Source organism: Bufo gargarizans, chromosome 11 (assembly GCF_014858855.1).
Source record: "Bufo gargarizans isolate SCDJY-AF-19 chromosome 11, ASM1485885v1, whole genome shotgun sequence".
Classification (NCBI taxonomy): Eukaryota; Metazoa; Chordata; class Amphibia; order Anura; family Bufonidae; genus Bufo; species Bufo gargarizans.
This window is the reverse complement of record NC_058090.1, coordinates 26,850,153-26,877,766: the sequence shown is the minus strand read 5'-3', so window position 1 is coordinate 26,877,766 and position 27,614 is coordinate 26,850,153. Positions and strand designations below refer to the sequence as shown.

Genomic DNA, 27,614 nt, shown 5'->3' with positions numbered 1-27,614 from the left:
CCGCCATGTACACAGACTATTGGCCCCGGGTCCCTATAGAAACTGCTGTGTATTGTACACACTCGGGGTGAAGTGTCCTCGCGTTACTCAATTATGTTATTAAGTCTTACGGCATAAATTCTTGGAGGATTGTTGAGAGGCTTCTTTATCTGCGAATGGCACAACATCCTCCTCCACCTGCGGCTGATCCTCGTACTACATGTATGTGTATAAGGCCTCATGCACATAAACGTATTTTCTTTTTTTTTTTGCGGCCCATATGTGTAACCGCTAATTTCAATGGGTCTGCAAAAAAAACAAACAGACGTTACTCTGTGTGCATTCCATTTCCGTATGTCCGTTTCACAAAAAAATAGAACTTGTCCTATTATTGTCCGCATTACGGACAATGATAGGACTGTTCTATTAGGGGCCAGGCTGTTCCGTTCCGCAAAATACGGAATGCACACGGATGTCATCCGTATTTTTTGCGGACCGCATAATACATACGGCCGTGTGCGTGAGCCCTAAGAGCGAGTCCCAGATTACATTACACTGGAGAATTGTCGCCCTGAAAGGAGAAAAGTACAGTAGCCTTCCGTTAATCCAGAATTGGGCACAGAAATGTCCGGTAATCTGTAATCCTGCAAGATCTGAAGAGGAAGACTGAGGAGAGAAAAAAAAAAACGACTATGGGGCCCCTGTGATAATAGACGCAGCGGATCTTCCTTCTCCCCATTCTCTACTCGAGCAGTTAGGGTTTATATACTTTGTAATCCAGAATGTTTGATAGGCCTCATCATGCACATGACCGTAATTATGGTCCGCATCTGAGCCGCAGTTTTTGCGTCTCTGATGCGGACCCATTCACTTCAATAGGTCCGGAAAAGATGCGGACAGCACTCTGTGTGCTGTCCGCATCCGTTGCTCCGTTCCGAGGCCCCGCAAAAAAAATATAACATGTCCGTTTTGCGGACAAGAATAGGCATGTCTACAACGGGCCACCTGTTCCGTAAATTGCGCACCGCAAAAAAACTGCGCGGTCGTGTGCATGAGGCCATAATCTGGCATTTTACAGTACAGATTACCTGATGGAGGATGGGGACAGCACCTATAGAATACATCAGATCAGATACTGCAGTTCTGTATCTAATCCTATCATGTGTGATACGTCTGCTGAGCTGCTGTATCCAATCCTATGAAGTGAGATACTGTTGGTTGCGCCCCTGTATCTAAACCTATCATGTGTAGTACTGTCTGCTGAGCTGCTGTATCTAATCTTATCATGTGTAGTACTGTCTGCTGAGCTGCTGTATCTAATCCTATCATGTGTGATACTGTCTGCTGAGCTGCTGTATCTAATCCTATCATGTGTGATACGTCTTCTGAGCTGTGTATCTAATCCCATCATGTGTGATACTGTCTGATGAGCTGCTGTATCTAATCCTATCATGTGTGATACTGTCTGCTGAGCTGCTGTATCTAATCCTATCATGTGTGATACGTCTTCTGAGCTGTGTATCTAATCCCATCATGTGTGATACTGTCTGATGAGCTGCTGTATCTAATCCTATCATGTGTGATACTGTCTGCTGAGCTGCTGTATCTAATCCTATCATGTGTGATACGTCTTCTGAGCTGTGTATCTAATCCCATCATGTGTGATACTGTCTGATGAGCTGCTGTATCTAATCCTATCATGTGTGATACTGTCTGCTGAGCTGCTGTATCTAATCCTATCATGTGTGATACGTCTTCTGAGCTGTGTATCTAATCCCATCATGTGTGATACTGTCTGCTGAGCTGCTGTATCTAATCCTATCATGTGTGATACTGTCTGCTGAGCTGCTGTATCTAATCCTATCATGTGTGATACTGTCTGCTGAGCTTCTGTATCTAATCCCATCATGTGTGATACTGTCTGCTGAGCTGTGTATCTAATCCTATCCTGTGTGATACTGTCTGCTGAGCTGCTGTATCTAATCCTATCCTGTGTGATACTGTCTCCAAGTAAACTCCATGCCTCTCGCCTTGGCTGCCTCCATACCCCCGGAGTATTCCCCCTAGCAGCGGTCTCCTCTGACTGGGTTGTTATTCGCGCGGTCTCGTCATGGTCAGATCAGAGCAGTCATTTCATCATCTCCCCCGGCACGGCTGCTGTCGGCCCCTCTGCGGGCTGATAATTGGCAGGAGGTGGTAGCTGGTTAATCTTTCATGAATACTGGTAACGGCAGCCGTCAGATCACAGCTGCCCCTGCAACAGATGGCGCAAGAGACGAGCTGATCTGGGGGTGCAGCTGTCATGTGTCACTCCTCATCAGGGGTGCAGGGGCTGAGGGGGATGGGGGGCCGCAGGTAACAGGAGGCCTGATGTCTGGATGGATGTAGTAGTAGACGGCTGTATCAGAAAAATTTAAAAACATGTCCCTTTAAGGAAAAAAAAAAAACTCTTTAAAGAGTCTAGTGTCACACAGTGCAGTCAAGTTGCATTAATCAAAAGTGGTGAAAAGGAAATTGTCAATCAGATTGATCCTTTAATTTTCCAAAGAAGCTCTGAAAAAAAGGTGGAATCTGATTGGACGAAGTCAATTTGTTTTGCACCAGTTTTGATAAATCTCCTGCTCCTGGTAAAGCTGGGCGGCAGTGTATACGGCTGTGTGCCAGGTGGCACAGAGGTAACCGGGCTATCTAGACCCCTGAACGGTAAAAGGATGACTCTGTAGAACTCCCCATTAGTGGTCTGAGTGATAACACCCACATGGCGTCATAATGATGACCATACTGGGTGACACCCAGCTTTCCCAGATCCAGATAGAAGCAAGAAATGGCTGAAATAGAATATTTACCTCAGTTTGCAGGGGGATACCTGTATCTAATCCCATCATGGTGCTGTCTGCCGAGCCGCTGTATCCAATGCTATTGTGTGATACTGTCTGCCGAGCCGCTGTATCTAATCCTATCATGTGTGATACTGTCTGCTGAGCCGCTGTATCGAATCCTATCATGTGTGATACTGTCTGCTGAGCTGCTGTATCTAATCCTATCATGTGTGATACTGTCTGCTGAGCTGCTGTATCTAATCCTATCATGTGTGATACTGTCTGCTGAGCCGTGTATCTAAGCCCTTCATGTGTGATACTGTCTGCCGAGCCGTTGTATCTAATCCTATCATGTGTGATACTGTCTGCTGAGCCGCTGTATCGAATCCTATCATATGTGATACTGTCTGCTGAGCTGTGTATCTAATACTATGTGCTGCTGAGCCGCTGTATCGAATCCTATCATATGTGATACTGTCTGCTGAGCCGCTGTATCGAATCCTATCATATGTGATACTGTCTGCTGAGCCATGTATCTAAGCCCTTCATGTGTGATACTGTCTGCTGAGCTGCTGTATCTAATCCTATCATGTGTAATACTGTCTTCTGAGCTGTGTATCTAAGCCCTTCATGTGTGATACTGTCTGCTGAGCTGCTGTATCTAATCCTATCATGTGTGATACTGTCTGCTGAGCTGCTGTATCCAATCCTATGTTTGGAGTTATGTACTATTTGGAGGGGGTCTTTCCCGGTGACTCCAGGCTCCGGTTCCATTGTCCTGAGTCGGCCATTATTCTCCGCTCCTGGATGATAATGGAAGGACTGATGTTGTCGGCTCCAGACTGTTGGTGTCTGGGTTTCCTCGTATGAAGTTGGTTTAATTCCCGCGTCCTTCCATTGGACGGATTTGACGTGAAGTCCTCCGGCCTGTGCGGGGTCAATTAAGACAGGACCGACCTGACACTAAGGGGGCAAATGTGAGCGGAGACCAGTCGCTGGCACCATATGGTATCGCCGCACCATAGCATCCCTACTGCTCCATCACACTAATGTATGCGGATCCATTTACTTAGACACACTGTGCTCCTGTAAGGAACTTCCACTGTGTAAGGCCTCCTGCACACGACCGTATGGCTTTTTCAGTGTTTTGCGGTCCATTTTTCACAGATCCGTTGTTTTTTTTTTTTTTTTTGTTTCCGTTCCGTTTTTCCGTATGGCATATACAGTATACAGTAATTACATTTTCAATAGATGGTTCCACAAAAAACGGAACGGATGATATACGGATGCATTTTTCTGCATGTGTTCCGTTTTTATTTTTTGCGGACCCGTTGACTTGAATGGAGCCACGGAACGTGATTTGCAGGCAATAATAGGACATGTTCTATCTTTGAACGGAAAAGGAATGCATACGGAGTACATTCCGTTTTTTTGGGCGGAACCATTGAAATGAATGGTTCTGTATACTGAACGCAAAAAACGGCCAGTAAACGGGGAAAAAAAAACGGCTGTGTGCAGGAGGCCGTTTTGGAAACTCTTAGTTTCTGAAATACTCTGTGCTGCAGGCGATTCTGTTCCTTTCACTATTTACCTCCCAAGACTAGCACTCTCCTTTCCTGAAATACTCTGCCCTGCTGGGGGAACCTGTTCACAACAGGTGACTCTTTGTGTAGATGTTGTAATATTAAACAAATGTCATTCAGGCCGGAGCTTGTGCCTTTGTGCGCTCTTGGCATCAGATCCGGGACTTAACCTGGATTTTATTTAACCCCTTGTGCATCTGCCTGCTCAGGATATTTTATCCTCAGCCTCAGCCTGCGCCTGTCCCTCCATAGACCGTATACAGTCTACCATAAACAGCACCTCGTGTTCTGCCAGTAAGATGACGGCGCCTCACCTGTCCACAGGTGGTGTCTGGTATTACACAAGACACGAACCATGGTCAAGGGGTGGCGCTGTTTCCCTAATAGCGTGCTCCAGCGATGATCCTCAGAATAGATCTATATTTGGGGAATTGCTATTTATGCAGTTTCCTGTGAGATTGTCCTCCTGCGTCCTCTTCCCGCATGTGTCCTATTTACTCGTTAAGGTCGATGAACGCTCGGCTTATTTGCTCTGTGATTTTTAAATCTGTTTAACTCTTTGCTGCCCATTATCCTTGTTTGCCGACCCCCCCCCCCCCCCATTAATTATGGTAATTAGTCTGTATACCGCCTTCTATAGAGGATTATCCGCCACTCATCTGCTAAATCCAAATATTGATATATTTTATTTTCTTTCTTTCCAAGAATTCTCAGCAATTTTTATGCAGACTTTTGCTCGTATTCCATTCCAAAATCCACGTGAAATTTGCCCCCAAATCGCGCCTCACGGAGAATACCCGCGCTTGCAGACTTTTTCCTCTGTGAGATTTGAGATCCGCCATTCACACGTCTTTTCCTGCCGTCTGATTTCATCCACAGATTCCACGCCAGATTTTTGGGGGGTTTTCCACACGCCACTGGACGGATAAACGTCATATAGTGTTCAGTTATATCCCATAATTCCTCTATACTGTAAAAATTCCTTTAATCTGGCAACAGATAATCCGGATGATCAGATATTCTGCATAATTGGACACTCACATGACCCGAAACCCGAAATGAAATATTACCATGAAACCTGCTGCTGCTGGATTATCGGGTTTTCTGGATTATTAGATGCTGGATTAAAAGACTTGCACTATATTTTATACACTGCACCAGTACAATATGAAAACCCTAGGCTTCCTACTGAAATGAATAGGTGAAAATTGTGCTGCTGTAATGTCGCTCGCCAAAAAGACTGTCACTTTATGGGAATGGACTTTGGGACGTTGATATCTAATGTTTATTTTAAAAGGTTTGGCCTTAAAAAAAAAAAAAAAAAAAAAGTCAGTTAATGCTGTAAAACTGGTTCCTGAATGTGATAAAGACTCTGCTGCGATCATGTGACCGCATCAATCTGTGACCCCCAACAGTGCTGCAAAATCGGGAGCCGTTCAGCGCGACCTCAGCTCTGCTGCATCGGCGGCAGTTTATATCATTTATATTATGTATACTTAATTCGTCCAGTATCTGATAATCTGGCACAAATCTGTCCGATAATCCAGAATCGAATAGAAAACGAATGACTACTTTATAACAAATCGTACTTTATTACATTTCATCTCTTGGGCTGCACACCCATCAGGGCTCTGGGCGATGACCACTAAGGGGCGCTATTCCGGTGCCTTCACCGCAGTTCTATCATTCTTTTCATGAACTCCGAATCTTCAGGGTTCCAGTCCTCTGACAGACGGAAGCGCTGCAGAGAATGCACAAAAAGTGACTGTGTACATTTTTAGGAGGGAAAAATGGCGCAATTTTTTTATTTTTCGTGGTATTTTAGAAAAAAAAAAAAGATGTGTTTCCATTAATCTTATCAGAATCTGGTCCTGGGTCTGCCGTGGGTGGTGAAGGGGTTAATGGAGTGGTGGAGGGGGATGATCTCATGCTGGTTTTGTTCTTGTCGCCGTTTATTTAGCGGTCTCTTTCTCCGCTGTCACTTTTTTTTTTTTTTTTTTGGGTCCTTTCTATTCAGGAGTCTCCATTGGTCGTGACTAATTCCTTTGGAGGTGGAGGCGGCTGGAATGTGGGCTGTTGGGGGGAGGGGAGGTGGGGGGGGGGCGGTCATTGGTGCCCCTAGTGTTCAGACCATGTTATTGCTTCTAGAGCTGCCTGACGCACGCCGTATGGCCCTGAGGATGGACATTGACGCAATCAGCCCTCTCCACACATAATTTTGCAGTCAATTTTATTTTATTCTAGGAGGTTCTGCAGCAGCTGATCATGATGACTCTGCCCAATATTCTGCTGATTGGTAAAGACCCTCTTTCAGGTTTGTGATCGTATGACTTTTTTAATTTTTTTTTTACCGCAATCCTTAGCGCCATTTGCCGCCATCTTGTGTATATATGATCGACCGTGTTATTTGTATTTCCCCCAGGGAGAAGCATGGAGGAGATGAAGAAGATTCTGCTGCTGATGCTGGGCTGCGCCGTGCAGGTGAGTGAGGCTTCACCTGTAGATTTGCAGGCAGTGTTGTCAGCGCCCCGCTGGGATTACCTGCGTGTTAGTTGGCGGGTAGCGCGTGCTGATGAGACGTTGCTGGATTAGAATCGACGTGTTCCTGCAGAGCGGTTCTGTAGCCTCCGGCATCGGGAAAATCCAAGCTGTCAAGGTCAATAATTAGCTGAGATCAGCAACAATGGTGGGGGGGTAAGGGTGGGATTAGAATCAATATGGCTGCCTCACCTGAATCGTGTTCCTTCCTGTCCTCTCCGCCAAACCCACCGCCACCGGCATCAACCGCAGTGTCCTCATTGTATCAGTCTTTGGGAAAGCTGGGTGGCTATACCCATATGAACCCCCTTGTAACTCATCCAGCTTTCTCATGCCCCTGATTAACACTTTTACCTGCTCTCTTATTATTGGCAAAATTTACTTTCGGGAAACGAGAAAAGCTGGATGACCACTAGTTTCTATTACAGATCCCGCAGGGTCGTCATCCAGCTTTCCCGTACCACTGAATAGCACTTAACTATCTATTTTTACCACCCCTTTAAATCACTGACAGATGGGGCTTTCAGGAACATGGAAAGCTGGGTGACAACTAGTATAGCCTCAGTTACAGCTCCTACAGAGGTTGTCGCCCAGGTCTCCCGTAGCGCTGCTGCCTAGTTATTTAGTGATGCTTCCTCTGCTCTAATATCGCAGTGAAAATAGGCAAATTTTTCTTGCAGGATACTGGAAAAGTTGGGTGACAACCAGTATTGCTTCAATTAGAACTCTCTCTGGGGTTGTCATCCAACTTTTCCATACCCCTGAATAGTACTTGAGGCTCGAAAAGAATAAATCAACCTAGTTATCCATTCCCCCCCCCCCCCCCCTATAGCACATGATGTTTGGGATGGAATCTGGGAAAGCTGGGTGACAACTTCAGTCGGAGCTGTAATAGAGACCACATGTTGTCACCCAGCTTTCCTGAAAGGCAGTTGTGTGAGATCGGGGTAAAGGCCACTAAATAAGCTATTTCAGGATATGGGAAAGCTGAAGACTTCTGTTTAGTCCTACTTTTCAGGACCTCTCAGATACACGTCTTTCCTGCAGGCTTCTCCGCAAGAGACTCCCTAACCAGGGGGTGGAACTAGCCAATCACCCCGGCAACTGGACTAAAACTGCCCAGTATTGCTGCCCATAAACGCCGATTAGGTGGTTGCATAAGTATAACGAGAACATGTTACCGTAGAACGCTCAAGCAACCGATCACCACGTTTTCCTCTTCAGCAGTGATCCGCTGGGTCGCTGCCCGCTGATAACATGTGTCGTCTTCTCTGCAGTGTGACAGGAAAGAGGAGTATATCGAGAAGATCAAGCAGCTGGATATCGAGACGCAGGAGGGAATCGTGTCGCACATCCAGGAGGTAATGGCCGCGGCCGCCCCTTAATTATTCATTATGGAGGAGCTTGTGTAACGAGTCGTTCTGGCGACAGGTGCGCTGTACGGACGTGGCATATGGCGGACGTTGATCACATGACCTGGGGGAACCGATAATAAATGTATACCCCCCCATATTATATCGTGAGGTAGTGCTGCCCACAAGCTGGGTTACAACCAATATGGCTGACGTGTCTCCCAGCATGCTTTAGTTTTTCAATATCCCTTAATATGCCTGGACATAGAGGTGTAGTGGCCGCCATATTGTCTGTCACCCATCTTTCCCAGAAACGGATGACCGGCTGATTGGTCCGCCCCAGCGGAGCCGCTCCTCGTCCTCCTGTTCTGTAACTGAGCGCTGATTTCGCTGTGTGACAGGTGACCCACAACCAGGAGAACGTGTTTGATCTACAGTGGTTGGATCTCCCGGACATGGCTCCCGAGGAGCTGGACTCGCTCTCCAGGAACATGGCGCTCCACCTCAAGAGACTGCTCGACGAGAGGGACGACTATAAAGAGGTAAGACGTCTGAGGGTGGGCGCAGCGATAACCGCGAAACGCTGTTAGCCCCAAAAGGAGTCCCGGAAGGATGGGGGTTCCTAGTGGAGTGTGCGGGCAGAGGTTGTTTTAATAGTGACTGGTATGTAATCCGAAAAAAACTCACCAGTTTGATATTTTTTTTTCCGAGAGGAAGGGAGCAGCTAGCACCTCGTCCCCGCTGGTGGCAGTGACCTCTGGTGCAGGACGCTGTGCTCTCGCTCGTCCTCTTTGAACAGCAGCCAAAATGAATCCGGGCCTGGGGCTGGGGAGGGGGTCATTCTCTGCTCCACTGACTGAGCTCGTTACTCCTTATCTGACATTGGCTTCATGACGGGATAGTCTAGCGCGATGCCGCCTGCCAACCAGGGGTCTGTTTATGGAAATGTCTCTGGGCGCCAACTAAAATCAATTTTTAGGGATTTTTACAGTCGAGCTATAAATTATGTGTTATCAGGTCTCCGGGCGCAGGACAAAAAAACTGCATCGTCTGCTCCTGTGATTTTATTTTAATTTTTGTGTGCCAATTTTAGGGTGGAATATGGGTTGGGGTGTGATTTTATTTATTTATTTTTATTATTATTTTATTTTTTTACTGCCCCTATGCACATTAGATATGTTTCCTCAAAGGTTCCTGCTGAAATTTTTGGGACCCATGGACCATCCAATGTGCATGTGACAAGAGCATAGCCATAGGGGGTGCAGGGGTATCTGTTGTGGCCGGGATACTGTCTACCAGTATCTGACACACAATAGGTGGGCGCCCCATTACAGACTCTGAATCGGGGGACCAGGAACCCTCTAGATGTCTCTGCTATGATTAAATATCAACCTCTGCTGATCCTTGATCACTGGGAGATAAGCGGCAACAGATTTGTCCGGTGGACACTTATCTCAATTTGAGCATTTTTATGTTTGAAGTCGCTGACAACTCTTACAGATGCGGTCAGCTTTACGTTGTCGGGACAGTGACAAAATGAACTTGAGAAATTGGCAGCCACGTTTGGTTTTGAGGCAGAAATGTGCTCAGAGCAGTTGTCACTTCCCCTCCCCCACTCCTCATGCCAGCCCATACTCATTGGGGGCGACACTGAGCACAGGAAAAGCTTCACCCACAGTAAAGAGAATATGGCCCCATGGCGTGCTGGGAGGGACATGGCGGCTCTGCTGATAACCATTGTGGATGTCCTTTCAGGTGATTGTAGATCTCACCCAGGAAAGGGATTATCTCCAGTCTCTGAATCCGGTCAAGTCTTCGAGCCCAGATGTATCGTCCAACGTAGTCAACCATTATTCCACGGAGGACAAGCAGCATCTGGCGGTTGAGCTGGCAGACAGTAAAGCGAAATTACGACGGCTACGGCAGGAATTGTGAGTTGTTCTTCGGGAAGACGTTAAACGGTGCAGAGATCATAAAATAAAATGTGATCATAAAATTGTAATGAGAGCTTAGGGTGAGAGTTCACATGTCGTGGTCTTTCTGCAAAGATTGGCATTTTTTCAGAAATTTTTCAAAAATCCATTGCAAAGCCGCGTCATTGTGCCATAACGTTGCAAAAACGGGTTTTGGCCACAATGTGTGAACTTGCCCTGTGTCGAGGAAATATTTGGATTATCGGGTGCCGGGGTGGACGGTGACATAGGACTAGTTTAAGAGGACCATGAATTTCAGAAGCACTCAATGGGTGCAGCCGGGTCCTACAACCTACCCTTAAAGTTCCCCTGAAATGGAACATGGAGTATGTTCATCGTAATTATTCTACAGCTTATTTATTCCATATAAAATAGCATTACATTATATTGTCTTCTACCGATCCTGAGTTACATCCTGTATTATACTCCAGAGCTGCACTCACTATTCTGCTGGTGCAGTCGCTGTGTACATACATTATTTATCCTGTACTGATCCTGAGTTGCATCCTGTATTATACTCCAGAGCTGCACTCACTATTCTGCTGGTGCAGTCACTGTGTACATACATTACTTATCCTGTACTGATCCTGAGTTACATCCTGTATTATACTCCAGAGCGGCACTCACTATTCTGCTGGAGCAGTCACTGTGTACATACATTACTTATCCTGTACTGATCCTGAGTTACATCCTGTATTATACTCCAGAGCTGCACTCACTATTCTGCTGGTGCAGTCACTGTGTACATACATTACTTATCCTGCACTGATCCTGAGTTACATCCTGTATTATACTCCAGAGCTGCACTCACTATTCTGCTGGTGCAGTCACTGTGTACATACATTACTTATCCTGTACTGATCCTGAGTTACATCCTGTATTATACTCCAGAGCTGCACTCACTGTTCTGCTGGTGCAGTCACTGTGTACATACATTATTTTTTTTAGGTTTTATTCTCTTTCTCAGAAAATGTTTGGGATGTTTTCAGCTCTAAAATGTGCAGGATTATGAGGGCAGCTCTGCAGGATAACAGATTTGTATAAATACATTGTAATTATCTTTATTACAAAATAGTTTGTTTTTTTTCTTCGTTAATCTTTGCAGGGAAGAAAAATCTGAGATTCTCTTGGACACTAAACATGAAGTGGAAAGACTCGGCCTGGAGATTCAAAGACTCAAACAGGAGGTAAAAGACCAGATCTGTGGTGACATTTGTTCTCCCGTTAAATTAGCTAAAATTGAAATATTGCTCCGATTCTTGAGCCATTCACACGGCTTTTCCTCCCATCTGGTAATGTTGAGGTTGCGGTAACGCTGTCATTTTACTGCAATTTATTGGTGACCAAACGTGACAAAAATTTATATATATATAAATATATTATATTTTTTTATTTTCCCCGTGATTTACACAGAACACCCAGCTGGCGGCCGAGGCTCGCACCGCACGCACCTACAGGGATGAGCTGGATTCGCTGAAGGAAGCGGCCAGCAAGGTCGACCGACTGGAGAGCGAACTCATCCGATGCAGAGAGAAGCTTCACGACGTGGAATTCTACAAAGCGCGGATGGACGTAGGTTACGTTGGTCCTTCACTTGTTCCTTACCCATATCTGCTTCTGGGAAAGCTGGGTGACTACATCAGACTCCTAGAATATGACCTGACGTTGTGGGTCACATCATTTGTAAGCTGTCTCTTCTGCCCCATTTAGACACATACAATGAAGGTCTTGAAACGCGTTGCGTTTAGCTTCTAGTGCAGGTCTGATGACTGTCACGGCCGCCATTCCAGCTCCCACTGAGGGTTGCTGTCACTCAGCTTTTCCAGGCTCCTGAATGTTAAATCTCCGCACTTCTTCTGCTCCATTCATTTTCCCGCACGGTAGGGTTCTATTCTGGGTGAGTTGCGCCAGGCTTCGTGACACCCACAGAATGAACTATGCTGTGAAAGATTAAATTTCCAGTTTCGCTCCGGAGGAGAAACGTGATCTCATTAACATTACATGTACTGAGCTGTGGCGAAAACTGAGACGAGACGCTGATCCCACGTAGCATTGTGTGCAGGGGCGCCGACCTGGGACGACTCCCATCATACTGTATTGTCATATTACCGCTACCTGCGAGCAGTAAATTACAAAATATTCACAATATATAGCGTAGAATTCCAATAATCCGGCATTAATCTGTTCTGGATTATCAAATGGAATAGACAAAAATAAAAACCCCAACAGAAAACCTGCCATCAGAACTTCTGCGCTGCAGCATCTGTAGTTCTGTTCAGCTTGAACTGGTTTATGAATAAAATGCCAGACCTACAGTGAAGACTGACACGTAGGGATTTCGTCGATGAGGGCGCTTTCTGTTATGAGACTTTATATATGGGGATGTTTATTCCTTGCAGGAGCTGAGGGAAGATAATCTGATTCTCATCGAAACGAAGACTCTGCTGGAGGAGCAGTTGGAGACGGCGCGGGCCCGGACCGACAAAGTGCACGAGCTTGAGAAGGACAACCTACAGCTGAAATCAAAGATCCACGACCTGGAGCTGGTGAGGGGGTCAAATACTTACAGAATCTGCTAAATTCACCTTTACTTGTGTCCTCCCTGGGGTCATCTATAGTTTTTGTTTTTTTCCATCCTACTCCTCCTGGTTCATGAATAGAATACCAGAATTACAGTGAAGACCGACACAACTTAGATTTGCAGAAATGCCCTTGAACTTGGTTGCTATGGGCAACAGCACATTCATGGGTCCTATCGCTGATGGGTTTGTTCTACGTCATCAGGACCGATTCTCGGACAAGAACCGGATCGAGGAGCTGTTGGAGGAGAACATGGTGCTGGAAATCGCTCACAAGCAAAGCATGAACGAGTCGGCGCAGCTGGGCTGGGAGCTGGACCAGGTGTCCAAGAGCAGCGACCTGTCTGACGGTAAGGACCGCAGCGTCCCGACATCCGCGTGTCACGTAGCCATCGTTCACACCACGTTTATGTCCCGTTAAATGTATCCATTTTTACCCAGAAACATCAGATAAAATGGATACATATGACGGATACATATGACTGATTCATAGGCTTTTATAGAAAAAACAGAGGCCAAAATTGCTTACATTTTGTCTACTTTGCGTTTTGTTTTTTTTTGGTTTTTTTTACTGGATGGGAAAGATCTGTAACTATTCCGTCCAGGAAAAAAAACTACATGCTCCGCCATGCATTGCATTCTGGGGGAAAAAAATCTATTAAAATTTATAGTAGGATCCATTAAACGGATTGCCTACAATACTATAAATTTTTTCAAACTGTAAATGGATGTTTTAGTAAAAAAAAAAAAAGCCTTTCAACCAATCCCAGGTTACGCCACTTTAAAAAAAAAATATTTACAACCAATCCCAGGTCAAGAGCCGCCTTTTGAAAAAATATAATTGGCCATCTGTTTGTATCAGTTTTGGGAACAGATACTGTATCTCTAAGAAAAAAAAAAGAAAAAAAAAAAGGAAATTGTAACAAAGTATCTAAAGTAACAGTGTTTTATTGTCCTTCTATAATTTATTTTTAAAAGTATGGCAAATCGTTAAAGGTGCTGGCCACCTTCTGGGGGTGTTTGGGCAGATCACGCCCTCTACTGGCCAGACCTGCAAATGGAAAGCGTACTTGCCTACTCCCAGCGGTTGGGCCCCTCAGGAAGGGGGGTCTGTCAAAAAAAATAAAAATAAAAAAAAGTTGGCCAACCCCTTTAAACTCCCTCCACTTATTATATCTCCTCTGCTCGTGCTCAGTACCTTTCAGGATATGATTGGTTGCTCCAGGGCTCGCGTCCTGTCTCCTTGTAACATTGAGACGAGATGTTTACTCGATAACCAATGAATTTCCTACAATTGCCAAATGTAGCACAAGAGCGCCCCCTAGCTACCAGAGAGTGTCATGACATTTTTTAACAGGTTTTAGTTTTTTTGTTTTTGTGAGAAGCAGTAGCTTTTCCAGTCACATAAGTTGATGGGTAATGGTTTTAGGGCCACAAAATTGTTCTGACCATATTGTGGCAGCCATGGCATGATGGGAGTTGTAGTTGTGTTGAAGAGCTACATCTTGGAGCCTGCTGAGTTTGACAGTGGCCATCATAAGGCGTAGCCCAATGTCTTAATGATCAGTCTGGCCCTGTATCTGGCCAATTAGACTGGACATCAAGAGAGCAGCTGAGGGGGGCCCGTGGCCCTCAGCCAATTTAAGTTTATGATGGGTCAAGTTAAGAGTTCCTCAAGTGCAGTGTACTGTATTAACCCACACAAAGTGTGTCATGGCTTTCGTGTTGGATAAGGGGCCCCTGATCTTCAATACTCAGGGCCCAGATCAGTCCATTCCTAGTCACATACTAACAACGTATTCCTTTCGTTAACAGCCAGAAAATCCTTTGTGTTTGAAATGAACGAGTCGGCGTCGAGCCGCATCCTGAAGCTGGAGAAGGACAACCAGAGTCTCCAGCAGATCATTCAGGATCTACGAGAAGCCTCCATCAATCTGGAGGAGAGCAGCCTTAAGAGCCAAGAACTGGAGAAGGAGAACCAGCAGCTCAAAAAGAAGGTGGGTACCTGGCAGATAGAGCCTGGCACTGAGGTCCTCCTCCCATGGCCACTTTCCCTAGGTTAACTTCAATGGTAGCCTTATAGAGCTCACTAGAATGGATAGTGGTTATAGGAACAGAAATGATTGTTTGACATAAACGCTTAAAAGGGTTTGCAGCAGGTTCTCTCCTTCCCTCTACACTTGTGCATAGCTGGTTTGATTCTCTGAAAACCACCTTGAGCATGATTTTCTCCGTATCCAAAGCCCCATGTAAGTTTGGATGCTTCCACCCCTTCATCTGACCTGCTGTGTACAACCTACTCCCCTTCTGTACTGCTAACGCTGGGAGATGGGAGGAGGAGAGCAGATAGCGCTGTCAGAAACAGTAGCAGCACTCTGACAGATTGAGCAGCATCAGCAGCTAGGTGAAGGACTTACCCATATTCTGCAGATGCAAAATGGTAGGAAACATTTAATGAAAACTATTAGGCTACTTTTAGACTTCTGGCAGAGAACAGCCTACCGGGATTCTCTGGATCCAACGCATTACGGCAGACAAGCGAAAGCCCAGCTGGACAGTAACCACTGCATGCTGCGTTTTGTGTCTGGCTGATTCTCCACTTCTGCATCTGAATGTCACAAACTGATGTTGGGGTGACACAATTCTTCATCTAATAGTCATTGAGAGACATGACACACTGATGGTTTCCAACCAGCAAATGGGCTAAATCTGATGCAGGGGAATTTTTGCAAGCTGAATTAGGAAAGTGAAGGCTTGGACCTTGTAATTTCAGGTTGGTTTGTAATGCAGATTATTTGTGTGCACAGCCATGGTGGGTGATTATTAGGATCTGGGACATGTGAAGGGTGACTGATAAAGATGGTATTCATTTCTGCTTCAAGATTGAAAACCTGCACTCTCAAATTGAGAAGGAAAAACAGAGCAGCGCCGACTTGGAGAGTCTTGGGGAAGATTTACTGAAGGAAAAGGAAAAGCTCTCTCGAATTCTGGACAATGTTAAATCTGAGAAGGAAAAGCAGGTCAGTAATCTAATTTTCTGTAACCTGTTAAAAGGTATGTCTGAGATTTTGATATTGATGACCTATCCTCAGGATAGGTCATCAAAGTCAGATCAATGGGGATCCGGCACCCCCATTGATCAGCTGTTTAAAGTGGCCATCTGGTGAGAGCCGCGGCCTCTTCCTAGGCCAGTGACATCACGTTCATTGGTCACATGGCCTAGGCGCAGCCCGGTCCAATTCATGTGAACAGGGCTGAGCTGTAATACCAAGCCCAGCCACTGTCTAATGCTTGACAAGCTGTGAGGAGGGCGCAGCTCTCCCCGGAGTACTGCCGCCTCCTCAAACAGCTGATCGGTAGGGGTTCAAGGTGTCAGACCTCCGCCGATCAGATATTGTAGACCTATCCTGAGTAGGTCATCAATATCCTAATTTTAGAGAACCCGCTTTAATATAATAAGTCAAGAAATTTACTTAAAATTACATTTTTTTCCCTGCAGATTAAGGAGCTTGAACAAGAAAATAAACACTTGTCTCAGGCAATGGCGGCTTTAAGACAAAGGGCCCAAGAAAGTACCGACTCAAGAGTCAAAGATGTTGAGATGGAAAATAAGATGCTCCATGAGACAATCACGGACACCAGCAGTAAGCTGAACGAGATGGAGCATGAGAAGAAGCAGCTGCAAAAGGCGTACAATCAGGTAAAGGACAAGGTGGAAAAAGTGGAGGAGATGGAGAAGGAGGTCCGACGGCTGGAGAAGCAGAATGAAATGTTGACCAAGAAGATGTCCTCCGTGAAAATCATAGAAGAGAAGGTGGAGATTCTGGAGAAAGAGAATGGAAAGTTGGAAAGTGAGAACAGAATATTTAAGAAGTCTCTAGACACGCTGCAGAATCTCTCTATCCGTCTGGAGGTTTTGGAGAACGAGAACAAGCAGCTGGACGAGGAGAACGTGGAGCTCAGGAGAGCGGTGGAAGCCATGAGGTTCTCCTGTGCCAAGATCACCCAGATTGAGAGAGAGAACAATGATCTCCAGAAGGAGAAGGAAGATCTGCAGAAGAACGTAGAGATGCTGAAGGCACTGGGGAAAAAGTCAGAGCGTCTAGAAGTGAGCTACCAAGGCCTAAGTGAGGAAAACTGGAAGCTCCAGCAAACGGTTAAGGCTAGAAATAAGAAGGTGACTGAGCTGGAAGCGGAGCTCAAGGACATTGAGAAGGAAAACAAAGAACTGCAAAAGACATTGGAGGAGATGAAGATATCCAGCAAGAGGTTGGAAAGATTGGAACAAGAGAAGATCATCATGGATCAGGAAATGACGCAGCTGGAGAAAGACAAGAAGATGTTAGAGAAAGAATCAAAGAGGTTTTGGCAGCAGGTGGAGTTGAAAGACGCCATATTGGATGACAATACTGTCAAGCTGGCCGACTTGGAGAAGGAGAACAAAACACTAGAGAAGGAAGTTTCAAAGCTAAGGGAGTTGTCTTCTAGGACCCGAGAACTAGAGAAGGAGAACAAAGACTTGGTGCAACAACTGACTGTGGATAAGAGGACACTGGCGACACTAAGAGAGGTGAGGCATTTAGCACATTTTACAAATACTAGTTATGGCCTTAATTGGGTCCGCCAGTTCAGAAAACCATGTTCATACATCCTATTAGGAGTTCTGAGTTAATAATGGGGGAAAGGTCTTCTGTTCAGAATCCTCATGTCCTGTCCAGAGTGGAAGAGCAGTTACAAAGATCATATCTTGCATTGGAGGACCCGTCCTGTCCTGTAGTGCAGGGGGACACTTTGATCAGTTTATGGTCAAGTGACTATTTCTAAAAAGTATACATTGTGCAAAGCGGAGAACCCCTTTAAGGTATGCTTAAACATGGCAGAACTCTAAATTTCTCGTTCGTATCATTAGGGGACACAGAAGACCATGGTTATAGCTGCTGCTTTAGCTCTTTCTCTCGGCTATACCCCTCCTGCAGAGTTTTAGCTTAGTGTCTGTAGGAGGCAGACATGTTTTCCTGCAGGTCTGCCAAAGATTTTAATTTTTCTGATTGAACTACAGGCGGCCTCCAACCACCTGTTTTTCCTACACTTGAGGGGAAGACCAGTGGGTCCTCAAGCCCGCTGCTCGTTCCCCACCTCTGGAAGACAAGGAGGAACAGTGCCTCTCAAATCCTCTGTTACCCGCCAGCTACAGTGTCACCTTGCTGCTACTTCCAGAAGTCCCCCCTGTTACCAGTGTAGCCGCCCTCCCCATGGGGCAGCACACTGAGGAAGGTGACACTGCTGGAGTCAGGGTGGGCAGAAACAGTCTAGGTAAGTATTACTTACCTTTCCCTGCTGGCCCCCCAGGGGTTAACCTTCCTCCCCTCCTCCCTGTACTGGGTTCTAGGGGTTAACCTTCTGCTGGGTCCTCTTCTCCTGTGTTCTCTAAAGTGAACACCGTAAAATGTTTTTTCCCTCAAAACCTTGGCCTCTCACCGGCCCTCGGTCTGGCTCCGGTCCCCAGCCCCCTCACCTTCCTCCAGGCCTGGCGGATTCTCCAGCGTTCGCAGGCCTCCTTGGGCGGCCGCTGCTTTCTCTCACAGTGCATCGGTACGCACAGTGCATCGGTACGGAAGTTCTTCTGGTCGGCCCCAGCTCTGCGGCCTACTATGCCCTCGTTCTCCCAGAGTGTTTGGGGGTCGGGGACTGTACTCTCAGAGCGCAAAACTTTTGCACCCATATTTACGGCTGCATGCAATTCCCACAGCTAATATTATTAACCCTTGGAGCTCCGCTCCTATTTTGGGCTTAGTTCCGATCGCCCTATAGCAGTGTGTGACCAGTTTGTTATCTTAGTGCTTGTAGTGCCCCATGTTCAGGCTTACTCTGTGTCCTCTCTACTGCTACAGCGGAGCCAGTGGCGCAATGGATAGGAAGCGTGCTTGCCCTATCGCTAGCTACTTGCGATACTGTACATCCTGTAGCATTGACCCCCTTCCATAGGTGGAGAGCTTGTAGTATTACCCTCCTTTTTTGGACGGAGTACTTGCACTACCTCTGGATACTGTGCAGCCTGTAGCATTACCCTCCTTTCTTAGGTAGTGGATTTATCCAGCAATCCCCATCGCAATAAACAGAAAGGGATACATACATTACAGAACATGTAATGAAATATGAATTCAATAGCAACTCCACAACCCAACTTCCCCCCCACCCGGGACAACCAACCGAGACATATTCCACATGTAGAACCCAGAAACTGTATCCATAGCTAGATATAGACGGCAACGAACACCACATAGCCTGGGGAGCGAAATCCAGATATACGAATAAACAGATGGACAAACGAGCAGATAGCGACGGGCACCCAGCAAACGCCAAAACACTCATACACCTAGTATTGTACTGTCCTTTTATAGGCGGAATACTAGCAATACCACTGGATACTGTACGTCCTGTACCATTACCCTCCTTCCATAGGCGGAGTATTGGCACTACCACTGGATCATATATTCCCGGTAGCATCGCCCTCCTTCCATAGTGGGTGTATTTACACTTCCACTGGGTACTGTACATTCTGTGACATTATCCTCATTCCATGGAGTAATATCGCTACCACTGGATCCTATACAGACTGAAGCATTACTCTCCTTCCTTAGACAGAGTAATTGCACTTCCACCGGAGACCATATGTTCTGTCTCATTACCCCTTCCGCAGGCTGAGTAATTGTACTAATCCTGGTTATCTTCTGTCTGGTTGGATTTCCACCTTTTATAGGTGGACTAGTTGCACCACAATCGCATACTGTAGATCCGGTGGCATTACCCTCCTTCTGTTGACGGAGTAGTTGCACAACCAGTGGACCCTGTACATCTGTCGGGTTTCCGTCATCGGAGTAACTCCACTACCACTGGAAACTGTTTATCCTGATACATTATCCATCTTTCTTAGGTGGAGATGGGTACCACACCTGCTTACTGTAAGATCCTGTAGCAGTACCCTCCTTCCATCGGCGGGGTAGTTCCACAACCAGTGGTACTTGTTCTTCCAGTGGATACTGTACACCTTGTCGGGCTCCCCTCTTTCCAAAGGCGGAGTATTTCCACTACCTTTGGTATCCTCCACCCTATCGCATTATCCCCTTGTCGCATTCCATCCCGTTCAAAGGGTGGTCTCCTTGCTAGACACAGACAATCGCCTTACCCCCGTCATAGGCGGTATTTTGGCACTACCACGAGATACTGTGACTACTTTCATACTACCCTTTTCCTCAGGTAGTCATTGTATGGATTGGGCTCGGGCGCCTACGTGGCAGCCTCTGTCTTTCCAGGGTGTTGACCCACGACATGCGTCTACTCGTGCCTTGAGTCTCCATGCGGAGCTTTCTAATTTCGTTGCTTTTCCTTGGCACACTTGGCGTCCACACTCCTTCAGTAGGTGGAACGTCTGCACGGATTTCCAGTTTTCTTCCTTCCCCGGTGGAGTATTGTGCTACCAACAGTTCATGTTAGCTACTGCTGTTTGACCTTATTTTAAGGTGGAGTCCCCCCTCTGGAGAGGCCATGGGTGCTGGTATGGCCTCCCCCATATGAGGCAATCTTTGCACTGGCCATAGATTTTTGGGCTACTCCTGTTCCGTGGCTTCCCAGGGAGAGTCTTTGCGTTCTTCCTTTAAATCCCGACAGTCACTGGTTCTGGCTTACAGGACGCATTGTCAGTGGGCGCAGCACCAGAGGTTCTTGCCGCACCCCCTTCCTCCATGTGGGGTATCAACCCTGGCATTTCGTGCAGTTTTCTGCAACACATTTACCAGGCATGGTATGTATGGTGTTCCTGAGGCGGTGGCTGATAGGTTCACTTATTCCTTATGGCACTGGTCAAATGCCCATACCAAGTCATGCTACAGGTGATGGGTTTTCTCACTTCTGGTGGGCACTAGTGCGGTTTTCTGTACCTGGTATAACCTACCGATTTCTGTGGCGCAGGCTTAGCGCCTTGTTCCCTTCACATGTCGTGCATTGCCTCTACCATCTGCCACGTTGACAGCCTCAGCGTTCCCTCCTTGTGGAAGTTTGGGTTTTCCTGTGAGTTGTCTGCACTGCTTCCCTCACCGGGTACAACGGTCGTACTGTCCTTGTTGTCACCTCTAGTTCTCTACTGAACCGTATCAGCCTCTTCTACTTCTCCCCTTCCGCAAGGCGAGTAGTTGCACTTCCCCAGATACTGTTTCTGCTTGCTTGGCCAGTTTCCATAGCTGTTGGGTTCTTGTCGGCCCCCTTTCTGCTGTGGAGTATCTGCGTGGGTAGTATGGTTCCGTTACCTTTTTTTTTTTTTTTCTGGGACTTTGTGGCGTTCAACGTCCGCACTCCCTTCCTGGCGCAGTATTTATCCCATATCTGGTTCCGGTCTGGCCGTTTCGTACATTCCTCTCATAGCCTCCTTCTCTTCTTCTTTTGGCAGAGTTGGTCCGTAGTGGCGCTCGATAGTGTCTGATGGGTTTACGCAACTTTTATGTTTTCAGACATGTACGTTGCTTCTACCTGTTCCCTTGGCCTCGGTACTTTTTCTTTAGCTTCCGGTTAGGTCTGCCAGTCCAGGCAGCCTTCCACAGGTATCAGACGGCTTCTCTCAACTCTTGTTATGGAGCTGAAGGTCCTCCTCTCCCTGTCTCTGCTTACCCCATTGTCATTCTCCTTGAGGAACATTCTTATGAGACAAACACCTTGGCCGTAGATCTAAAGGGGACTTTTTTCTTTTTTTTTATCCTGTTTTCCTACCAGGTTACTCCCCAATTTTTTTGCGTTTTTTGGGGGTCTGTGTCACTGCCTTGTTCCCATTGTGTCTCTTCTCTCCCTCTATATTCTTTTCTCATGGGCTATGGTCATGCCTGACATCCAGGCTCTCGGGCCCTGATTTGTTAATGGTTCTGCTGGAGTGCTCTTCTCCTTTGACAGCCTGGTATGGAGTTGGGGGTTGTCACCTCTACTTCTTCCCCCATGGGGGAGGGGCAAGATTTGTCACTTCCGCAGTCCTCTGACCCTTGGTATCCAGACACCATTTTCAGTTCATTTTCTTCTCAGGCCATGTTATGACTGTTGATCACTCTAGAGGGGTCTTTTCCTTGGGTATCCCCTTCCTTAGAAGTCTTCTGGGCCCAGACTGTTTTCTCTCTCCGGTATATTCCGTAGTCGCTCCGTTTGCTCTGGCGCCTGACTTGTTTTCATTCTTGTCCATCTTGTGGATATTCGGTGTGCGCTCCACTTTTTCCGAAGTCTCCTAAGCCGTGGCTTATGTCCCCGGGACTGTTCTTCTTCTGCCCAGCCGGGGCATCTGGGTATTCAGACGCTCTCTGGCTGGCCTTCCTGGGAATGGCTCTTCCCGTCCTTTTTCAGGGGTCCGGGTGTGTCCTCCCCCCGCAATTCTGTGCGGGGCCTTATGACAGGCCTTGGATTCATTCTGGTCTTGTTCCCTCCCCATGGTACTGCTATTTAACGTCCCATGGTCTTCTGTGTCCCCCAATGATACGAGCGAGAAAGTAGTAGGATTTTTGTCTTACCTGTAAAATCCTTTTCTCGCTGAGTTCATTGGGGTACACAGCTCTCGACCCGTAAGTACATTGCTGGCTCTCCTTGATGGGTCCCTCAGGTTCTTGATTCTGACCCATCTTTGCCATTCATACTTTTTATTGTTTGCTCCTGGCTGCTCCTACTGCTTCTGTACAAACTTATTAGCTCAGTATCTGCAGGAGGGGTATAGCTGAGAGGAGGAGATGACACTTTTTTGCTTAGTGTCGCCTCCTAGTGGCAGCAGCTATACCCATGGTCTTCTGTGTCCCCCAATGAACTCAGCGAGAAAAGGATTTTACAGGTAAGACGAAAATCCTACTTTTCTATCCATTTGAATGGGGTGGGGTTCTAGAGATTCACTGCCCCCAGATTACTCATATATCCATCTATACAGGATCTGGTATTGGAAAAGTTGAAAACCCAACAAATGTCGAGCGAGTTGGACAAATTGAGCTTGGAGCTGGAGAAGATCGGATTAAATAAAGAGTTAATGCTGCAGGATGAGAACAGTAATGCCGAAAAGTAAGTGATCCCTATATGACTCCGCCACAGGTCAGATACCTCCAGACATTACATCATATGTGACTGATATCAGCCACTCCTCTTATAACGCTCCAGTACTGATATAACCTCCAGAGACATTACATCATATGTGACTGATATCAGCCACTCCTCTTATAACGCTCCAGCACTGATATAACCTCCAGAGGCATTAAATCATATGTGACTGATATCGGCCGCTCCTCTTATAACGCTCCAGCACTGATATAACCTCCAGAGACATTACATCATATGTGACTGATATCAGCCGCTCCTCTTATAACGCTCCAGCACTGATATAACCTCCAGAGACATTACATCATATGTGACTGATATCAGCCACTCCTCTTATAACGCTCCAGTACTGATATAACCTCCAGAGATATTACATCATATGTGACTGATATCGGCCGCTCCTCTTATAACGCTCCAGCACTGATATAACCTCCAGAGACATTACATCATATGTGACCGATATCAGCTGCTCCTCTTATAACGCTCCAGCACTGATATAACCTCCTGAGACATTTACATACAATATCATGAATACATTTCCTATAAATGATCAGTTTGTCTCTCTCCATTGTTTTCTACAGGAAATACAGGGTTCTGGAAAATAAGATTGAATCAACACTAAAGACAACTTTGGCTGTAAAAGAAAGTAAAATTCAGACGCTTGAGGTTCAGGTGGATGAGGTTCGGAACCATAATCAACAACTTCAGAATGAGCTGAATGTGGTAAGAAGCTTAAGATTAAACATTTTATGTCTTTTGCCATAATTATGACATTTTGACTGTAAGCAGTATATAAACATTCAAATTGGGATGCCCTGCTGAGGCTATAGACCCGAAAGGTTATCAACCTGTTTCCATTCATTGACAGCAAGGAGATGTCATTAACATAGTAAGCCAATGGAATACAAAGTATATTGGAAAGTTGCGTAACTTCTTTATGTAGAAACATAAACGCTGCAGATGAAAGTGCAATCAGAGATTAATATCCTGCTGCAGTCTGTACAGGAAATATAATCAGCACCAGGAAGGGACCGTCCATCGCCATCAGCAGAGCGTGAGAAAGCGCCACACACTCTACAGCAGAAGACCAAAGTCAGATTGTAGATTTAGATTGTCAGGGGGGGGGCAGGCATGAATAACAATTTGCAGTGTGACCCTTCTGTCGTAAGCAATCTTCTTGCACTTTGCTGCTATGGCCGTTACATTTTGGTTTGTCCATCGTTTCAGCTAAAACAAAACCTTGAGACACAAAACGAGAACGCAGTCCAGAATTCTCGCAGTAGAAATGGGCGTACCATTCACAACACGGAGACCCTGGAGAACGGGCAGCCAGAGAGCACCCGAGAGCTGTGGAAGGTGAAGGACCGAGCCATCGAGCTGGAGCGGGATGTAAGTTCTGGATACTGCGCCTGCACCGGCCTGGTCCTGTCCATCAAAGTGCAGAGGGCGCAGCAGTTGCAGAGAGAGCAGAGCCTCTAGGTGTAATGGTAACGCCCCCGTTGCTCCTAGAGGCTCATCTGCATATAATAAAACATAATTTTTCTCAGCAATGCGGGCACATATGAACATGGGACCAACACAGATGCCTTCAGCTGCCAAGTGCTCATGTAACAGGTCAGCCAGTGTCACAGGTACAAAACTGCTGACAGATGGGCTTTAAAGGCATGTTCACACAGCCAAAAATATGTCAGAAGAATCCAATGTATGTATTTACCATGGAATCCAGGGCTGACTCTTGGATCTGTCATGGATTTGCAGTTTGTTAACAAGGGTAATCTGCGTGGGGCTATCCGGCTGCGTTGTCTGCATGGATTTCGCATCAAGAAGTGACTGGTCACTTCTTGACACAGATTTCAGGCCCTGGCGTGAAGGACAACATGGATTCCTGACGCGATTTACAAGCAGATTTCAGTGTGGAATACATGCTGAAATCCGCATGAAGTTTAGGTCATGTGAACACGCCCTAAGGTTTCCGGTGAAAACATCCACTGCAGAAAACAAAGGCCGACCCTCGGGTTTTTTTCCCCGGGATTTGGCATGCCACTTGTCCGCCTGTGGCTTTAGCCCTAGTCAATGTGCAGACACTGTCCACGGTTTCCAGGCGACACAGCACTGTGGATTTCCGTGCGGAAATTTACTCCATACCTCCTGCGAATAAAGCTAAAGGGCACGTCTGTGTTTAACTAAAAAAAAAAAATTATTACAGATTTGCTGTGGATTTTGAGAATGAAAGTTTGTTAAAATCTGGTCCACTTTGCCACTACCGCAATATTCTGCAGATTTCCCTGCCTGCAAATCTAGATGAAAAATCTGCTGCGTATCGGCTATGTGTGACCATGCCCTAATCCATTGTCCACCAGTTTCTCACTTGATATTTTTCTCTACTTTTTCTTACCTAGAATGCTGCATTACAGGCAGAGAAGAAGCTGATGAAAGAGCAACTGCGGCATCTGGAGACCCAGAACCATTCCCTAAATAATCAGTGGGGGGCGCTGCAGAAACAAATCACTTTCCTGCAAGAAAACAACACGACTCTGCAGACGCAGACTGCAAATCTGCAGGTGAGCTGCTCGCTCATCCTTAAACAAGGAGGACATGGGGGGGGGCAAGGGGTCAGCAACCTCCAGCTGTAGTTAAACTACGACTCCCAGCATGCTGAAGTCACTTCAATGGGAGTTTTGAGAACAGCAGAGCAAGTGTGCATACTGAGAATTGTAGTCTAACAGCTGAAGGTGGCTGTACCCTGGTATAGATGGAAATGGCAGATTTTCAGCCTAGTTCCAATAAATGCAGGTGTTTAAACAAAATAAAAGACTGGGCCTATTCCCTTTTTTACATTTTGGATTTTACCTCCCCACGTTCCAATAGCTATAACTTTTTTATTTTTCCGTTCAAGGTTTTTGGGGCTTTCACATCACAGGGTTCTCTGTGCACTAAAAATGACCTGACATCCTCATTCTGCGTCTCGATACGAATGCGCCGATACCAAACTTAAATAGTTTTTTGTTTTTGTTTTGCTACTTTTAAAAAAAGAAAAACCATTGGAAAAATCTAAATTTTCTTTGCACCGCAAAATTCTGACAACCATAACTTTTTAATATATTGGTCTACAGAGCTGTATGAGGGCTTGTTTTTTGCGTAACTAACTGTAGATTAATTGGTACCATTTTTGTAGTATGTAAGAGTTTTTGATCAATTTTTTGGGGGGGACAAGATGACAAAAAATGGCAATTCGTGTGTTTTTCATTTTTTTTCCCATTACGGCGTTCAAGGCACAGGAATGTTTTTTATATTCTATAATAGTTCAGACATTTTTGGATGAGGCGATACCCTATATGTTATATATTGATGTTTTTTTTTTACATTTTATTTTTTTTTATTTAAATTTCACTTTTTTAGGGGTCTAGTACATAGGATCTTTTGATCCCCTTTCCTGTTCACCCTTATAGAGATCTATTAGGGTGAATAGGGTTTTTGCACTCTCCTTTCTGAGATGTGCCTCAGTATGGAGAATGCCATGGCAGGCCTGGATGGCTTCAGCAGCGTCTAAGCTGCCATGGCAACCGATCGGAGCCCCGCGATTTCACTGCTGGGGCTCCAATCGAAAGGAAGAGGGAGCCGCACCCCTCTGCCTTTACTCACAGGTGCTGTGATCAGCGTTGATCGCAGCACCTGAGGGGTTAAATGACTGGGGCGATCCTGGCCCGCTTCATATGCGCGCAGACGCATAACGCCGTTATGGGTTAAAGGGAACCTGTCATCAGGATTTTGGGTATAGAGCTGAGGACATGGGCTGCTAGATGGCCGCTAGCACATTCGCAATACCCAGTCCCCATAGCTCTGTGTGCTTTTATTGTGTAAAAAAACCGATTTGATACATATGCAAATTAACCTGAGATGAGTCCTGTATGTGAGAAGAGTCAGGGACAGGACACATCTCAGGTTAATTTGCATATGTATCAAATCGTTTTTTTAACACAATAAAAGCACACAGAGCTATGGGGACTGGGTATTGCGGATGTGCTGGGTCCCTTTAAGGGACTGCATATCGTAGAGATCATACTTGACTGGGTAAAGGTTTGTGTGCAGGGTTAAAACCTGTTCATTCATCTTTTGGTTTCAGGTCGAGAGCTCAGCGGCTGCTTCCCAAAGTGTTTCCTTAAAATCCCAGATCTCCCAGCTGCAGAACCAGCTGTCCACCCTAGAGGGCGAGAATGAGAAGGTGGTGCGCCAGAGGGAGGAGGCCAAGGCCAGCCATGATGCGCTTCTCCGAGACCATGATCACCTGGTGTCCCTGTACGAACGCCAGTCTGCGGAGTACGAGGGGCTCATCGGTCAGCACAGCTGCCTGAAGACGCAGCACAAGAGCCTGGAGCAGACATACCGCAGCCTGGAGGACAGGTGAGGAGATAGGCAGCTGGGTGATGAGCGCAGCAGGAAAGATTTAACTAGGAAATTCTGACCTGTCAATTAAAGGCTATGGACACCTTGCATTTTACTCATGCTGGGCTAAAAATGATTTCAATTGGTCTTTATAAATAAAAAAAGTTCAGCCGTTTTTGCGATACAGGGGTTAAAATGCAGACTATTTGCAAGCCGTCACTTTCTGTTTTCCTTGAATCCTGTCCTCTGATGGCTCGTGTGTAACTCCTATCTCTGATCTCCTGACCTCCTAAACGGTTTAATA

At 46.2% G+C, this 27,614-nt stretch overlaps 1 protein-coding gene across 6 annotated transcripts in view; it reads left to right on the top strand.

Moving 5' to 3' along the window:
- The window catches only part of LOC122922083 (protein Daple-like), a 73,229-nt gene that overhangs the window by 21,305 nt on the left and 24,310 nt on the right, over window positions 1–27,614 (top strand). For all 6 annotated transcript variants that reach the window (XR_006387085.1, XR_006387084.1, XM_044272541.1 and 3 more), the window contains exons 4-20: window positions 6,626–6,695; window positions 6,804–6,862; window positions 8,197–8,280; window positions 8,673–8,813; window positions 10,027–10,202; window positions 11,350–11,431; window positions 11,658–11,816; window positions 12,644–12,790; window positions 13,029–13,173; window positions 14,639–14,820; window positions 15,706–15,843; window positions 16,323–17,393; window positions 22,767–22,894; window positions 23,509–23,650; window positions 24,155–24,316; window positions 25,327–25,488; window positions 27,051–27,328. Coding sequence is in view for 4 of the 6 variants with exons in the window: in XM_044272541.1 (XP_044128476.1) it covers window positions 6,626–6,695; window positions 6,804–6,862; window positions 8,197–8,280; window positions 8,673–8,813; window positions 10,027–10,202; window positions 11,350–11,431; window positions 11,658–11,816; window positions 12,644–12,790; window positions 13,029–13,173; window positions 14,639–14,820; window positions 15,706–15,843; window positions 16,323–17,393; window positions 22,767–22,894; window positions 23,509–23,650; window positions 24,155–24,316; window positions 25,327–25,488; window positions 27,051–27,328 (3,326 nt within the window). In the remaining 2 variants the exon portion in view is untranslated. The remainder of the gene's footprint in view (window positions 1–6,625; window positions 6,696–6,803; window positions 6,863–8,196; window positions 8,281–8,672; window positions 8,814–10,026; window positions 10,203–11,349; window positions 11,432–11,657; window positions 11,817–12,643; window positions 12,791–13,028; window positions 13,174–14,638; window positions 14,821–15,705; window positions 15,844–16,322; window positions 17,394–22,766; window positions 22,895–23,508; window positions 23,651–24,154; window positions 24,317–25,326; window positions 25,489–27,050; window positions 27,329–27,614) is intronic.